At 46.8% G+C, this 15,936-nt stretch overlaps 1 protein-coding gene across 1 annotated transcript in view; it reads left to right on the forward strand.

The window, feature by feature from the left end:
* Nucleotides 1–15,936, forward strand: part of TNPO3 (transportin 3) — a 57,168-nt gene that overhangs the window by 16,106 nt on the left and 25,126 nt on the right. The window contains exons 4-11 of the mRNA XM_087968967.1: nucleotides 2,438–2,511; nucleotides 3,330–3,486; nucleotides 4,987–5,130; nucleotides 7,208–7,383; nucleotides 9,089–9,227; nucleotides 11,805–11,951; nucleotides 13,597–13,704; nucleotides 14,371–14,462. Coding sequence (XP_087825093.1) covers nucleotides 2,438–2,511; nucleotides 3,330–3,486; nucleotides 4,987–5,130; nucleotides 7,208–7,383; nucleotides 9,089–9,227; nucleotides 11,805–11,951; nucleotides 13,597–13,704; nucleotides 14,371–14,462 — 1,037 coding nt within the window. The remainder of the gene's footprint in view (nucleotides 1–2,437; nucleotides 2,512–3,329; nucleotides 3,487–4,986; nucleotides 5,131–7,207; nucleotides 7,384–9,088; nucleotides 9,228–11,804; nucleotides 11,952–13,596; nucleotides 13,705–14,370; nucleotides 14,463–15,936) is intronic.

A 15,936-nucleotide genomic window follows, 5' to 3' on the forward strand; every position in this document is an offset into this window, starting at 1 on the left:
AGGGACACGGGTGGGCAGCTCCTTAGCGCTGGCAGCAGCTTGTAGAACCCCACCAAGCCTTCGTCTGCCTAGCTTGGTGGGCCTCCGTGGGTCACTCTGCAAATCTGGGCTGGACAGGCCGGCATTGTTTGGTCTGGTCCAGCAAGAATAGGTGTATACTATACAAGAATATGCATCCATATCTCTCTCTCTCTCTCTCTCTCTCTCTCCCTCTCCCTCTCCCTCTCTCCCTCTCTCTCTCTCTCTCTCTCTCTTCCATATCTATCTATCATCTCTCTCTCTCTCTCTCTCTCTCTCTATCTATTCCATATCTATCTATCTATCTATCTATCTATCTATCTATCTATCTATCTATCTATCTAATATCTATATTATCTATCCTCTATCTATCTATCTATCTATCTATCTATCTATCTATCTATCTATCTATCTATCTATCTATCTATCTATCTATCTATCTATCTGCGAAATATCACACATGCATCATCATAAAATCTCCAGGACCTTAAAACCTACAAACTTGAAATTTGGCACCTATGTTCCTTTTGGCTTCTAGGTGCTCGTTAAGAAAGGATTTTTCAAAATGACCATCAGACCATTTAGAGTATTTCCTATATTATTATTATTAACACGCTCTGATGCAAAGGAGTTCGACTCCCACTCCCCACCTGAAAAGAAATCTCTTCCAAATGCAAAACAGAAGCAGAGGAGGTTTAGTTTCCGTTTCACAGCAGCACCAAGCAGCTTCAGTACAGAGCAGTTGAGCTAAGCCACGCCCAGGCTCCTTGCTGTCTCCTTGCTCACACAGCAAATACCGTTTCAGTTTCCAAACAGCCCTCAACCCTCACACACTGACAGGATGCTAGCCAGATGAACACCGATGGATGCTTGTAGGCAGAGGCAGAATTTTTCCCCCCTTATTTTCTTCCCCCCAAACTAAGCCCTGCCACATAGTTTCGTAGCAAAACACAGGAGTATCGAACTAGTATATTATACAAGAACATGCATGTGGTAGTAGTATGCACACGTTCTTTTGGGGAAAAGTGCAGAGAATAAACATGATGAAAGGCCTGGAGATTAAAACATATGAAGAATGGCTGTAGGATTTGGGTTTGGCCAGTCTGCAGAAAAGAAGGACTGGGGGGGGGGGAGAGACATGATAGCAGTCTTCCAGTATTTGAGGGGTTCCCCCAAAGAAGAGGGGGGTCAAATTGTTCTCCAGAGCACCAAAAGGCAGGACAAGAAGCAACGGGTGGAAACTAATCAAGGAGAGAAGCAACCTGGAATTAAGGAGAAATTCCTTAACAGTGAGGACAATTAACCAGTGGAACGGCTTGCCAGAAATTGCAGGGCCCGTTTCTTTAAGAAGAGACTGGGCCTCCATTTGTCTGAAATAGTATAGGGTCTCTAGCCCCAAGCAGGGGGCTGGGCTAGAAGACCTCCCAAGGTCCCTTCCAGCTCTATTCCGATTGAAGATTCTTATTCTGGGGATCTGCTCTGCACGGGATTCTCTTTATGAGGAACCGGGGCGGCCCAGAGGTTAGAGTGCAGCATTGCTGGCTAACTCTGCCAACAGCCAGCAGTTCGATCCTGACCGGCTCATGGTTGACTCAGCCTTCTGTCCTTCCCAGGTCGGTCAAATGAGGACCCAGATTGTTTGGGGGTGCAAAAGGCTGACTCTTAAACCACTTAGAGAGGGCTGTTAAAAGCACTGTGAAGCGGTACATAAGCCTTAAGAAGTACTGCACGAGGTAGGAAAAAAGGTAGGAAGGAGAGGATGGAGGGATGGAAGGAAGGAACGGGAGGGAGAAAGGAAGGAGGGAGATGGCTGACGGCCTGCAAAGCACTGTGAAGTGGTATATAAGTCTTAAGTGCAAAGGAGGGAAGGGAAGGGAAGGAAGGAAGGGCCATGGTGGGGCAGTGGTTAGAATGCAGCATTGCAGGCTGACTCTGCCCACTGCGAACAGTTCGATCCTGACCGGCTCAAGGTTGACTGAGCCTGCCGTCCTTCCAAGGTCGATAAAATGATTCAGATGGTTGAGGGGTGATAGGCTGACTTTGTAAACTGCTTAGAGAGGGGTGTGAAGCACTGTGAAGTGGTATATAAGTCGGAAGGAAGGAAGGAAAGGAAAGGAAAGGAAAGGAAGGAAAGGAAAGGAAAGGAAAGGAAGGAAGGAAGGAAGGGGGAGCGAGCCATGGTGGGGCAGTGGTTAGAATGCAGCATTGCAGGCTGACTCTGCCCACTGCCAGCAGTTCGATCCTGACCGGCTCAAGGTTGACTCAGCCTGCCGTCCTTCCGAGGTGGGTCAAATGAGGACCCAGATGGTTGGTGGGAAAGAAACTGTAAAGCAGTACTTAAGTCTTAAGGGCAATTGCTCATCCGTGATCTCCCTCTGATCTCCTGCCTTCTTCTCTCTCTCTCTCTCCCCCTCTGCAGCTGGCGTTAGCCATAGCAGACCTGGCCTTGCAGATGGCTTCGTGGAAAGGCTGCGTGCACACCTTGGTTGAAAAGTAAGTCTCCCCCCCCCACTTTTCAGAGCTGGCCTGAGAGCAGCCCACCAAAGCCCAGGTGGTGTGTCCGTGTCTCGCAGGAGTGAGCCGAGAGAAAATCCCAAGGACAGAGCAGGTGGCTTCTGGAGGGATGGTTTCCAACAACACCTGGTGGACCAAAGGTTGAAGTTTAGAAGAATGGCAGCCTCCCCCTGCTTAGCTCTGATTTGATTCATTTTTAACTGCTCAGGTAGTCCTCAACATACGGCTGTAATGGAGTCTGCCCATTACAGGCGTTGGTTGCCCATGGTTAATAGAGGCAGTTCTTGACTTACAACCGTTCATTTATTTTGTCATGCTTATGTAGTGTGTATTGGAGGTGGGTGACCCTTTGAGAGGAGAAGGCAACAGAATTTCATTTTAATGCATGCCAATTAGTGTACTGTACATTCAAAGTGATAAGTTATTCTATTCTATTCTATTCTATTCTATTCTATTCTATTCTATTCTATTCTATTCTATTCTATTCTATTCTATTCTATTCTATTCTATTCTATTCTATTCTATTCTATTCTATTCTATTCTATTCTATTCTATTCTACTCTATTCCTTATTCTATTCTCATCCTCTCCTAATCCTATCTTATTTTTTTCTTATTTATTTACTTATTTTGTCATGCTTATGTAGTGTACATTGGAGGTGGTGACCCTTTGAGAGCTGCAGGCAATCAAATTTCATTTGAATGGATGCCGATTACGGTGCATTCAACGCGACCATAAAGTCAGTCTAAAGTCTAAATTCTAATTCCGTCTCTTCTCGCCTTTTCCGGGGGGCCCCAGGTACAATAATGACGTGTCATCCCTCCCCTTCCTGCTGGAGATCCTAACGGTGCTCCCAGAAGAAGTTCACAGCCGGTCCTTGCGGATCGGTGCCAACCGGCGCACTGAGATCATCGAAGATCTGGCCTTCTACTCCAGCACGGTGGTCTCCCTCCTGGTGAGTTTGGGTTCGAAACAGAAACAGGCTCAGCTCAACGGTAGCTTCTTGCAGAAAGAGACAGAGAGAGATGCATGGAGACGCCTAGAAGTTGGGAAGATTTGAACCCGGGGTTCCTTGTCAGCCATAAAATGAAGAGGCCAGCTTGGGGCAACTGAAGCCCACTGATCTGAGCATAAGATGGGATGAATAAAGGAGAATATTTGTAGCTCGGGGTTGAAAGGAGGGGTCCCGGGTGCTCTCTGAGCTGGGTGGTTTCTTGCAGATGTTTCATGACCCAACTAGGGAACATCATTAGTGCCAGAAGGAGAGGGGGTAGGAGGAGGAGGAAGAGAAAGGAGAAGGAATAAAGGAAAGGGAGGGGAGGGGAGGGAAGGAAGGACTGTGGGGTCCCTGGTGCTCTCTGAACTGGGTGGTTTCCTTGCAGATGTTTCATGACCCAACGAGGGAACATCATTAGTGCTATAATGGGGGTGGTTAGGAGGAGGAGGAAGAGAAGGGAGAAGGAATAAAGGAAAGGGGAGGGGAGGAAGGAAGGAAGGGAGGAAGGAAGGAAGGGTTGTTGGGGGTCTTGGTGCTCTCTGAGCTGGGTGGTTTCTTTGCAGATGTTTCATGACCCAACTAGGGAACATCATCAGTGCTAGAAGGGTTTGGGGAGAGGAGGAGGGCGAGGGGAAGAGAAGGAGGAGATGGTGAAGGAGGAGGAGGAGGTGGACTAGGACTGTGGGGTCCTTGGTTTTCTCTGAGCTTGGTGGTTTCCTTGCGGACGTTTCATGACCCAACTAGGTAACATCATCAGTGCTAGAAGGGAGTCAGGTTTGTGCAGAGGGAGAAAGAAGAGGAAAGAGAGAAGGAGGAGGAGAAAGGCTGTCAGTCCTTACTGCTCTCTGAGCTGGGTAGTTTTCTTGCAAACATTTCATGACCCAACTAGGGAACATCATCAGTGCTAGAAGGGAGTGGAGTTTGTAGAAAGGAAAAGGAGTGATGGAGAAAGACAAGAAAAAGAAGGAGAAGGAGGAGGAGGACAGTGGGGTCCTTGGTGCTCTCTGAGCTTGATTGTTTCCTTGCGGACGTTTCATGACCCAACTAGGTAACATCATCAGTGCTGGAAGGGAGGGGCGGTTTGTGGAGCGGAGGAAGAGGAGGGAGAAGGGAAGAGGAAGGAAGAGGAGGGCTTGTGAGGGTCCTGGGTGTTGTTCTCTGAGCTGGGTGGTTTTTCCTTGCAGGCGTTTCATGACCCATCCGGGTAACATCATCAGTGCTAGAAGGGAGAGGGGTTTATGGAGGAGGACTGTGGGGTCCATAGTGGTCTCTGAGCTTGGTGTGGTGGCAGGACCCAACTAGGGGACACCACCAGTGCTTAGAAGCCTTCTAGCGCAAGCCTTCATGCTTGAGAAACGCCGCCTTGGCGGGTGGGTGCGTAGGCTCCCGGGCCGCGTGCCTACTGCAGCCGTTCCTCGAAGGAACCTGAACCCAGGGCCTCGTGTCTCCCTCCTGCAGGTGACCTGCGTGGAGAAAGCCGGGAGCGAGGAGAAGATGCTGATCAAGATCTTCCGGTGCCTGGGAAGCTGGTTCAACCTGGGTGTTTTGGACAGCACCTTCATGGCCAACAGCAAGTTGCTATCCCTGCTTTTTGAGGTTCTGGTGCGTGTCCCCGGGGTTCCCCCACCCCCACCCCTTCACAAGCCTTGGAGGGGCAGCTGGGCACTCAAGTCCTGAGAAGGAAGACGCCGTGCAGGTGTCGGAACCGTTGGGGGTGGGAGCAAAGCCCCGGTAGGAGCAGAACATCTCCCCCTTTATGTCAGCATACGGTTAGGAAGAAGATCCAAGACGCCATATTACATAACACAACCCTGATAAACGGGGGCCTAAGGACAGGTAATTCTCCGCTTAACGGCTGCTCGGAATTGTGACAGACCTCCCTTCGGGCTAGTCACCCCCCTGGATTCAAAGTTCGGACGGTTCCCCTTCCCTCTTGATCACGTGACCGAACTTCAGACCCCCGGGCCACGTTTACGGGCCATTCGAAAGGGCGCCAGGGGTTCTAAGGCCCCGTTTTCACGAGACAAGATTTACCGGCAAAGCCTCGCACTGCATTGCTTAACAGCTGTCGTTAAATTGGTCATAAAGTGAGGTCGGTCACCCGATCCTTTTTACAGAAGGGCGGTGATGAGGCATGCTCCATTATGTCATAAGCTGAGGGCCATTTACAAGCACATTCATTTTTCAAACTTTGTATGTGTTCTGGCCAAGGCTTCCAACCCTGTAATTACGCCCATGCTTATTTTAAAAACAAGTCTTGTTTTATTGCAAACGCTGGGAATTATTTTCATTCCCAGCCAGTAATGAGTCTCAAACAGTTCCTCGAGATAAGCACCCACCTTTCTCTCCTTTGAATTGCTGCTAACAACTAAAGTGCCAAATGAACTGTAAAAAACCAACTGAAGTACAAAGTCCACACAGAGCTTCAAGGTTTAATCCGAACAGAATGAACGACTTTGCTTCCTGCAAAGGTTTCTTCACCTTTGCCTGTCCTTTATCCCTTAGGGGAGGGGCAATCACCTCCCAGCCTTACTCCCGAGTCGCCCCTGTTGTCTCAGCTGCTCTCACCTTCTGGCAGCTCTGTGCACACGCACACTGGGACCAGGCTCCCCTTGTTCCTCTGCCTCACTGCTATCAGGTTTTGGAGGCTCCGGAGGCAGCACCCCAGTCCCAGATGGTCCTGGCCCCCTCTCTGCATCGGATGCAGGACCCTCATCCGAGTCCTCTCCAGACTCCCAGACTCGTCCCCGTTCTTCCTCACTGTCCGATTCCGCTGCCGGCTGCACCGGCTGCCGGCGAACCACCACAGTGTGATCCAATTCCGTTTTTCTTCTTCTTGCAATTGTAGGTCACCCTCAACTTATGACCACAATTAAGCCCAAAAATGTATGTCAGTGAGCGAGAAATGCGTACAGTGAGTTTTGCCCCGTTTTGTTTTTTTTTTTGACGACTTTTCCTTGCTGCGTTCGTCACGCGAATCGCTGCGGTTGTTAAATGAGTCAGATGGTTGTGAAGTCAGTCTGGTTTCCCCGTTGCTCGTCAGACAGCCGCAGAAGGGGGGATCGCATGGACCCCAGGACGCTGCCACCGTCGTAAATGCGAGTCAGTTGTCGAGCGTCCGAATGTAAATCACGCGGCCAGGGTTCGTGTGAGAAATGGCTCCTGGGTCAGGTTTTTCCAGTGACTTCGAACGGTCACTAAATGAACTGTTGTAAGTCGAGGACTACCTGTACAACGGCTAATGAAACTTTGGTGGAAATCTAGCCTGCTTGGTTATGACGGGTATAGGCAGTGCTCGACTTAACGACGGTTCGATATGATGACAGATCTACAACAACATCCCCCATTATGTCAAGAGACAAGGACTCCCATCTTTAACACAACCCCGATAAAAGCGGGGTAAAACTCCTCGACTTACGACTGACGTACCACGGGGCTAGTTAGGACCTGAATTCAAAATTCTGACGCTCCTTTCCCCCCCCCCCCCACGTGGTCAGGTGACCACGCGATTAGATACAGGTGTGTGACCCCTCCCTCCCCATCCCATGTGGCAGGGAAGTGCGAATGACCACAGTGGATCAGGTAATACTCAGGCGTGGGGGGAAAAAGGGGGGCTGAACGTTAGCGGAGATCCATGCGGGAGGATTAAGCAAGATCTCTGGGTGGCCTCCTTTCCCAGCAACAGGACAAGACCTCGTCCAACCTGCACGAAGCCGCCTCGGACTGCATCTGCTCCGCCCTCTACGCCATCGAGAACGTGGAGACCAACCTGCCCCTCGCCCTGCAGCTCTTCCAGGGTGTCCTGACCCTGGAGACGGCCTACCACATGGCCGTGGCCCGCGAGGATTTGGACAAGTGAGTAATTGGAACTCCCTTCCCCTGGTCCCTGTTGCTGGGGAGGTGTTTGTGAGCCAGGAGCTCAGCCAGGGGGCAGTCAGACGTGTGGCTGTGTTGAACTCTTCCAATCTCAGTTGTAGAAAGAGAGGAAGACATTGGTTCTGGGTTCAAGGAGAGGTTCCTAAGGGGGGCAGCAGGTTAGAAACCAGGAGACGGGGAGTTCTAGTCCTGCCTTAGGTAGGAAAGTTGACTGGGTGACTTTGGGCCAATCACGAGGAGACGGGGAGTTCTAGTCCCGCCTTAGGCATGAAAGCCAACTGGGTGACTTTGGGCCAATCACCAGGAGACGGGAGTTCTAGTCCCGCCTTAGGCATGAAAGCCAACTGGGTGACTTTGGGCCAATCACGAGGAGACGGGGAGTTCTAGTCCCGCCTTAGGCATGAAAGCCAACTGGGTGACTTTGGGCCAATCACGAGGAGACGGGGAGTTCTAGTCCCGCCTTAGGCATGAAAGCCAACTGGGTGACTTTGGGCCAATCACGAGGAGACGGGGAGTTCTAGTCCCGCCTTAGGCATGAAAGCCAACTGGGTGACTTTGGGCCAATCACGAGGAGACGGGGAGTTCTAGTCCCGCCTTAGGCATGAAAGCCAACTGGGTGACTTTGGGCCAGTCACCAGGAGACGGGGAGTTCTAGTCCCGCCTTAGGCATGAAAGCCATCTGGGTGACTTTGGGCCAATCACGAGGAGACGGGGAGTTCTAGTCCCGCCTTAGGCATAAAAGCCATCTGGGTGACTGTGGGCCAATCATCAATTGCTAAATGAGACAGTTGTTAAGTGAGTTTTGCCCCAGTTTATGACCTTTCGTGCCACAATCATTACATGAATCAATGCAGTTCAGTTAGTCCCATGATTGTTAAGTGAATCCTGGCTTCCCCGTTGATTTGGCTTGTGAGAAGGTCGCTGTGGTGACCCAAAGGGGCGTGGCACGAAGGGAACATAGGCAGACGATCAGTAGGAGTCCCTTTATTAGCTCCGACTTTGGCCCCGATATCCTGGTTACCTTCTGGGCTGGAGAAAATCTCTCCCAGGAGCAGCCTTTGGCTGCAGAGAATCAAGTCCACAACGTGGTCAACAAAAAACTGTAACTAGAAGTCCAATCAAGGCTAAATGAGGTAATTAGTCCGGCAGGGCAGGAGAAGGAATTCCAGATGTGAAGGTACGGCAGTAATTTAACCCAGTTAGGAGGATGCCAGGAACACAGATAAGCAAAGTCAACACAGGATAAAGTCACGTTTGCTTCCAGCAGACGCCGCTCTCAGCTTGCATCTCTTTTAAACTCTCGTTCCCAGGTGTGACTACTGAAGGGAATCAGGACCCTTTCCTCCCCCATAAGCCGCGCAACCCACGTTGCTCCCTTCTCCGTTCCTCCCTGCATGCCCTAGGATGAAGAGGGGATGGGCCTGGGTCTTCCTCTGAAGCCCCTCTCCCTTGTTCTACCTCTCCCCTGCTCTGCCCAGCCGCTCCCTATCAGCTGTTCGTCTTCCTCCTCAGATTCAGACTCCGACAGGGCATGACAGTGCCAAAAGAGGATCACTTATTTGTTCCAAGAATTTGCATTCTCTCGTCGGCCCGCCTGCCTAGATTTCTGTCCCTCCTGAGATTTTGTCTTGCCGACTCACGGTCACCTTGTTTTTGTTGTCGTCGTGGTTGTTTCTTTTTGTAGGGTCCTTAATTACTGTCGGATCTTCACCGAGCTCTGCGAGACCTTCCTGGACAAAATCGTTTGCACCCCGGGCCAAGGTCTGGGGGACCTGCGGACTATAGAGCTGCTCTTGATCTGTGCGGGACACCCCCAATACGAGGTAGGAATCCCCAACCTCAACCTTCACTTCCTTGGTGGAACTCAGGACCGTCTCAAACATTTTGGGGGGCTCAAACAGTCTTTTGTGGGTGGTGGGGGCAGAGGCTGCTGCCTTGTGCCGGAAGAGGGGAAAAAGTTAAAAGGACCCCCTCCATCACCGGGCCCTGTCCAACAAAATGAAATTTAATGTAGAGAAAAGTGAAGTCTTACACTTTGGCAAGAAAAACCAAAAGAAATTAGAATAAGCAAGATGAATGCTAGGTGAGAATTAAATATAAAGGTGGTTGAGTATGCCAATTTAATTAAAAGATTGCAAATAATAGTAGGTAATAATAGAATTCTTTATTGGCCAAGTGTGATTAGACACACAAGGAATTTGTCTTGGTGCAAATGCTCTCAGTGTACATAAAAGCTACAAGTGATTAATAGAGTAGAATAGAACAGAATAGAAGAACAAAATAAGGAATAGAATAAAATAGAGAATAGAATAGAATTAGAATAGAATAGAATAGAATAGAGTAGAATAGAATAGAATAGAATAGAATAGAATATAGGAACAAAATAGGAATAGAATAGAATAGAATAGAATAGAGCAAAATAAGGAATAGAATAAAATAGAGAATAGAATAGAAATAAGAATAGAATAGAATAGGAATAAGAGTAGAATAGAATATGGAATGGAGAACAGAACAGAACCGAACAGAATAGAATAGAATAGAATTCTTTTATTGGCCAAGTGTGATTGGACACTCAAGGAATTTGTCTTCAGTGCAAATGCTCTCAGTGTACATAAGAGAAAAGAGACATTCATCAAGAATCATCAGGTACAACACTAAATAATAGTCATAGGGTACAGGAATAGAATAGAATAGAATAGAATAGAATAGAATTCTTTATTGGCCAAGTGTGATTAGACACACAAGGAATTTGTCTTTGTGCAAATGCTCTCAGTGTACATAAAAGGAAAGATACATTCGTCAGGAGTCAAGAATCATAACATACAACACTTAATAATAGTCATAGGGTACAATAAGAATAGAATAGAATAGAAAAAATGGAATAGGAATAGGATAGAATAGGAATAGAATAGAATAGAAAATAGGAACAGAATAGACTAGAATAGGATAGAATAGAATAGGATAGAATAGAAAATCAGAATAGAATAGAATTCTTTTATTGGCCAAGTGTGATTGGACACACAAGGAATTTGTCTTGATGCAAATGCTCTCAGTGTACATAAAAGGAAAGAGACATTCGTGAAGAATCATCAGGTACAACACTTAATTATAGTCATAGGGTACAATAAGAATAGAATAGAATAGAAAAAATGGAATAGGAATAGGATAGAATAGGAATAGAATAGAAAATAGGAATAGAATAGAATAGAATTATTTATCAACCAAATGTGATTGGACACACAAGGAATTTGTCTTTGGTGCAAATGCTCTCAGTGCACATAAAAGAAAAGAGACATTCGTCAAGAGTCAAGAATCATAAGGTGCAACACTTAATGATAGTCATAGGATACAATAAGCAATCAAATCATACTAGGAAACAGTCAATATAAATCGTGAGGATACAAGTGACAAAGTTACAGTCCTACAGTCACAAGTGGGAGGGGATGGGTGATAAGGAGTGATGAGAAGATTAATAGTGATAGTAGTGCAGACTTTGTAAATAGTTGGACAGTGTTGAGGGAATTAGTTGTTTAGCAGAGTGATGGCGTTCGGGGGAAAAACTAAATAAGCTAATATAAAGAGAAAACTAGTTAAAAACTGTTACATTATTACTATTGTTACTAGTATATGTATTATCGCTCCTGTTTGTTCTTTCTTTGTTACTTACGTAAATGATATGCCCTGATAATACACTCTATTCAAAATGTTTATGAATTAAAAAACATATTTAAAAAAAAAAAAAAAAACCAAAAGTGCACATATAGACTGGGTGAAACCAGGCTCAATAGCAGTCACTGGGAGAGTGTGGGTGGGTGGGGGTGTTGGACTAGATGACCTACAAAGTCCCTTCCAACTGCTTATTCTACTCTACTCTACTCTACTCTACTCTACTCTACTCTACTCTACTCTACTCTACTCTACTCTACTCTACTCTACTCTATTCTTTCTGTTCTTTCCTATATTCTATTCTACTCTACTCTATTCTTTCTGTTCTTTTCTATATTCTATTCTATTCCTTCTGTTCTATTCTATTCTATTCTATTCTATTCTACTCTACTCTACTCTACTCTACTCTACTCTACTCTACTCTACATTCCATATTCTATTCTACTGTACATTCCCTATTCTATTCTACTCTACTGTACTCTACATTCCATATTCTATTCTATTCTATTCTATTCTATTCTATTCTATTCTATTCTCAACCCATGGAACAGAAGTTGCCTTCAGAAGTTGTGGGAGCTTCATCACTGGACGTTTTCAAGACGAGACTGTACAGAAATGGTGTAGGTCTCCTGCTTGGGTGGGTGGGGGTTGGACTAGATGACCTACAAGCTCCCTTCCAACTCTTGTTAACCTGTAATCTCTAATCCTCCCCCCCCTCACCTCGCGGCTCCCAGGTGGTGGAGATATCCTTCAACTTCTGGTACCGGCTGGGGGAACACCTCTACAAGACAGACGACGCCATCATCCACAGCATCTTCAAGGCCTACATTCAGCGGCTTCTTCACGCCCTGGCCCGGCACTGCCAGCTGGACCCCGACCATGTAAGCCCACCCCCCACACACCAGTTCGTCCCTCTGGCCGGCGGTCCCCAATCTGTGTCCAGGGGGGTGGGGGAGAAGACCAGATGGTTCAGGGCAGAGTGGATTTGATTTAAATCGAGTCGATTTAAATCACGATTTAAACCACTAGCGAGTGAGCTGGATTTAAATCAAGTCCATTTAAATCATAAATTTTTTTAAAGAGCTACCAACCATCCCTACTGTGAAATTGTGGGAATGCATCAAGGCAGGGCACGTTATCTCAGCTTTCAGAGCTTGGGTTCGTTGAATGAGTCTACAAAAAATGTAAATATTGCAGAATATACAGCCTCCTGCTACAGAACTAAGCTCCATTTCATGCTGAACTAGCCGGATACCCGTGCTTCGCTATGAAACTATGTGGTCAGGGCTTAGTTTTTGGGGAGGAAAATAAAGGGGGGGGGGAATTCTACCTCTACCTACCAGCATCCATCAGTATTCATCTGGCTAGCGTCCTGTCAGTGTGTGAGAGAGTTGAGGGCTGTTTGGAAACTGAAAGAGTATTTGCTTGTGTGAACAAGGAGACAGCAAGGAGCCTGGGCGTGGCTTAGCTCAACTGTTCTGTACTGAAGCTGCTTGGTGCTGTGAAACTGAAAGTGAAACTCCTCTGCTTCTGTTTTGCATTTGGAAGAGATTTCTTTTTTTCAGGTGGGGAGGGGGAGTAGAACTCCTTAGCATCAGAGCGTGTTAATAATAATAATAATGTAGGAAATACTCTAAATGCTCTGGTGGTGTGTTTGAAAAATCCTTTCTTAGTGAGCCCCTAGAAGCCAAAAGGAACACACATGCCTAATTTCAAGTTTGTAGGCTTTACGGTCCTGGAGAGTTTGTGATGATGCATGAGCAACATTTCGCTTTTATATATCTATATCTATATCTATCTATCTATCTATCTATATCTATCTATATCTATCTATATCTATATATCTATATCTATATAGATATAGATATAGATATATAGATAGATATATAGATAGATATATAGATATATAGATATATATAGATATATATATATATATATATATATATATATATATATATATATATATATATATATATATATAGATAGATAGATAGATATATAGATTAGATATAGATATAGATATAGATATAGATAGATAGATAGATAGATAAACTAAATTACCAATGTATCTTAAATCGGAAACTATCTTCAGATAGATTTTTTTTTCCTCCAAAATGATTTTATTAAAATAAATTTGATAAAAATATTTTGAAAATCAGATTAAAAATAATCCGATTGAATTTTTTAAAAAAATAATCGATTTTTTTAAATTTAAAAAATAAACAATAAATTTTTTAAAAGAAAAAGGTCATGTTTTTCCTGATTATGCTGAATGTGTTTCTCTCTTGGCAACTGCAGTGGAGAAATCCTGGTGGTAAAAACGGGGCCAAAAACCTCACTTGAACAACTGTCTCACTTAGCGATGGAAATTTCGACTCGGTCGTGAAGTCCAGGGCTACCACCTACCTATGTGGCCGCTATACGACCCGTGGACTTTGACTCCCAGAATCCCTCCGCCGGCCCTGCCCCGTGCTGGCTCTCTGACTGACCTCCTTTCTTCCTCTTCTCCCGCTCCCCGCATCCTAGGAAGGGATCCCCGAGGAAACAGATGATTTTGGGGAGTTCCGGATGCGAGTCTCGGATCTCGTCAAGGATTTGATCTTCCTGGTTGGCTCCGTGGAATGCTTTGCCCAGGTGAGGGCCGGAAGGGGAAGGGATCCAGCTAGAAAGCACGGTTTTATTTATCTTTATTTTTTATTCCACCTTTGTTACTATATAATATGGCTCAAGGCAGCACGCGTACCTGGTTCTCCTTCCTACCCCCTGTTTTTTGCAAAACAGCAACCCTGTGAGGTGGGCTGGACTGAGATAGGGATTGGCCGAAAGTCACCCAGCTGGCTTTCATGCCTAAGGCAGAACTAGAACTCACCGTCTCCTGATGACTGACTAAAAGTCATCCCACTGGCTTACATTCCTTAGGCAGGACTAGAACTCACCGTCTCCTGGTGATTGTCCCAAAGTCACCCAGCCAACTTTCATGCTTAAGGCAGGACTAGAACTCACCGTCTCCTGGTCATTGACCAATAAGTCATCCCACTGGCTTACATTCCTTAGGCAGAACTAGATCTCCCTGTCTCCTGGTGATTGACCCAAAGTCACCCAGTTGGCTTTGGTGCCTAAGATGGGAAATTCTGGAATGGTGGGGCTTTTCTCAGAGTTGGAAATTACTTGGGAACATCCTTTGCCCACATGTTCCTTCTCCTCCTCCTCCTCCTCCTCCTCCTCCTCCTCCTCCTCCTCCTCCTCCTCCTCCTCCTCCTCCTCCTCCATCATTATCATCATCATCATTTCTTCTTGCAGCTTTATGCCACTTTGAAAGAAGGCAACCCGCCCTGGGAGGTGACGGAAGCCGTCCTCTTCATCATGGCCTCAATTGCCAAGAGCGTTGACCAGTGAGTAGTGAGGAGGGGAGGACCCACGCCGGGCCTGGGCGTTCGGGCCACGGGGTTTCACGCGTGAGTGTTGGTATGGGCCTCCTAGTGTAAGTTGGACCCAGCAATGTGCCTCCCACTCTCCCGGCCTCTCTTTCCTCCCTGACTCGAAAGGGCCTGGCTTTCTTTTAACAGTAACAGAGTTGGAAGGGACCTTGGAGGTCATCTAGTCCAACCCCTCACCCCGTTCGCGCAGGCGACCCTATTACTGTCTCAGACAAATGGCTGTCCAGTGACTTCTTAAAAGCCGCCTTTACTTGGGAGGAAGCTGCCAACTTGGCTCCCTTTTTCAAATATTTTTTTATTTATTTACTTACAAGTGTAACAACTTATTTTACTTATTTATTGTTCTACTTGTTTGCTTATTTGTTCCTGCCTTCATTATCTTTATAAATAACTCAAGGCAGCAGCGGCAAACGTATCCGACCCACCTTCCTCTTGTAAGTTGTTAACACAAGTCGAGGTACCCTGATGTCCAGACCCGAGTTTTACACTGTTTTTGGCGGGGTTCGTTAAGCGTGGCCATTAAGTGAATCCACGGTTGTAAGCGTGAAAGGGTGGAGGGGTTTTTGGGGTCAGAAATAGACAAGAGAGAGAGAGAGAGAGAGAGAGAGACTGAGACTGAGACTTTTGGCTTCATGCAAGGAAAGCAGCAGAAGCCGCAGAAGTCTTTCTTTCTCTCCCCCCAAACTCCGCCAGAAATGAGTCTTTGCAGCCTCTTGGAGCAGGAGGCCTTGCAGGGTCCCAAAGACTCATTTCTGGCGGAGTTTGGGGAGAGAAAGAAAGACTTTGGCTGCTTTCCTTGTGTGCAGCCAAAAGCAGAAGAAGAAAGAAGCGAAAAAAAGCCGCCCGGTGGCCAGGCGAAGTATGTGGGGCGTGTGGGGCAAGTCCCCCCTCTGCTCTTTCCCCCTCCCCTCACTACCTTGTGTTGTTCACAATGCAAGCGACGCAAGCCTTGTGTTCCCGCGGGCCATGTGGGCGGCGCAGCCTTGTGTTCCCGCGCAGCCTGGGTTAATCGCTTTGGGGGGGACGTTTCTCTACGGACCACCAACATTTTCTCGCAGAACCAACAAGTGGTCCCTGGCCCACTGGTTGGCGACCAGTGCCCTAAATTGTTGGAGACCCCAGGAACAAGCTGGGTGTCAACTCATAAAAACATTTTTAAGCTTGTTTGAGAGCTGCCATGAACAACTCCAGGAGAGAAATTTAAAAGAGCCGCGCAGCGGTTTGGAACCCAAAGTGCATTCCATTCATATCTTGCAAAGATTATAACTAAGCTCCTAGAATTTCCGCCCGGAAAAATCCCTAATTTGAAAACGTGATTGATGACTCTCAGCTATGAAGGTTGTTTCGGGTTGGAGAATATGATTGATGACACACCCAGAGGGGTTGGGGTGGGGGGAGACAAACAGGGTCATAGGGGAGAGTGAATCAC

The sequence above is a fragment of the Notechis scutatus genome, chromosome 6, assembly GCF_049901735.1.
Source record: "Notechis scutatus isolate UNSWTSFEM ecotype Mainland chromosome 6, rNotScu1.2, whole genome shotgun sequence".
NCBI lineage: Eukaryota > Metazoa > Chordata > Lepidosauria > Squamata > Elapidae > Notechis > Notechis scutatus.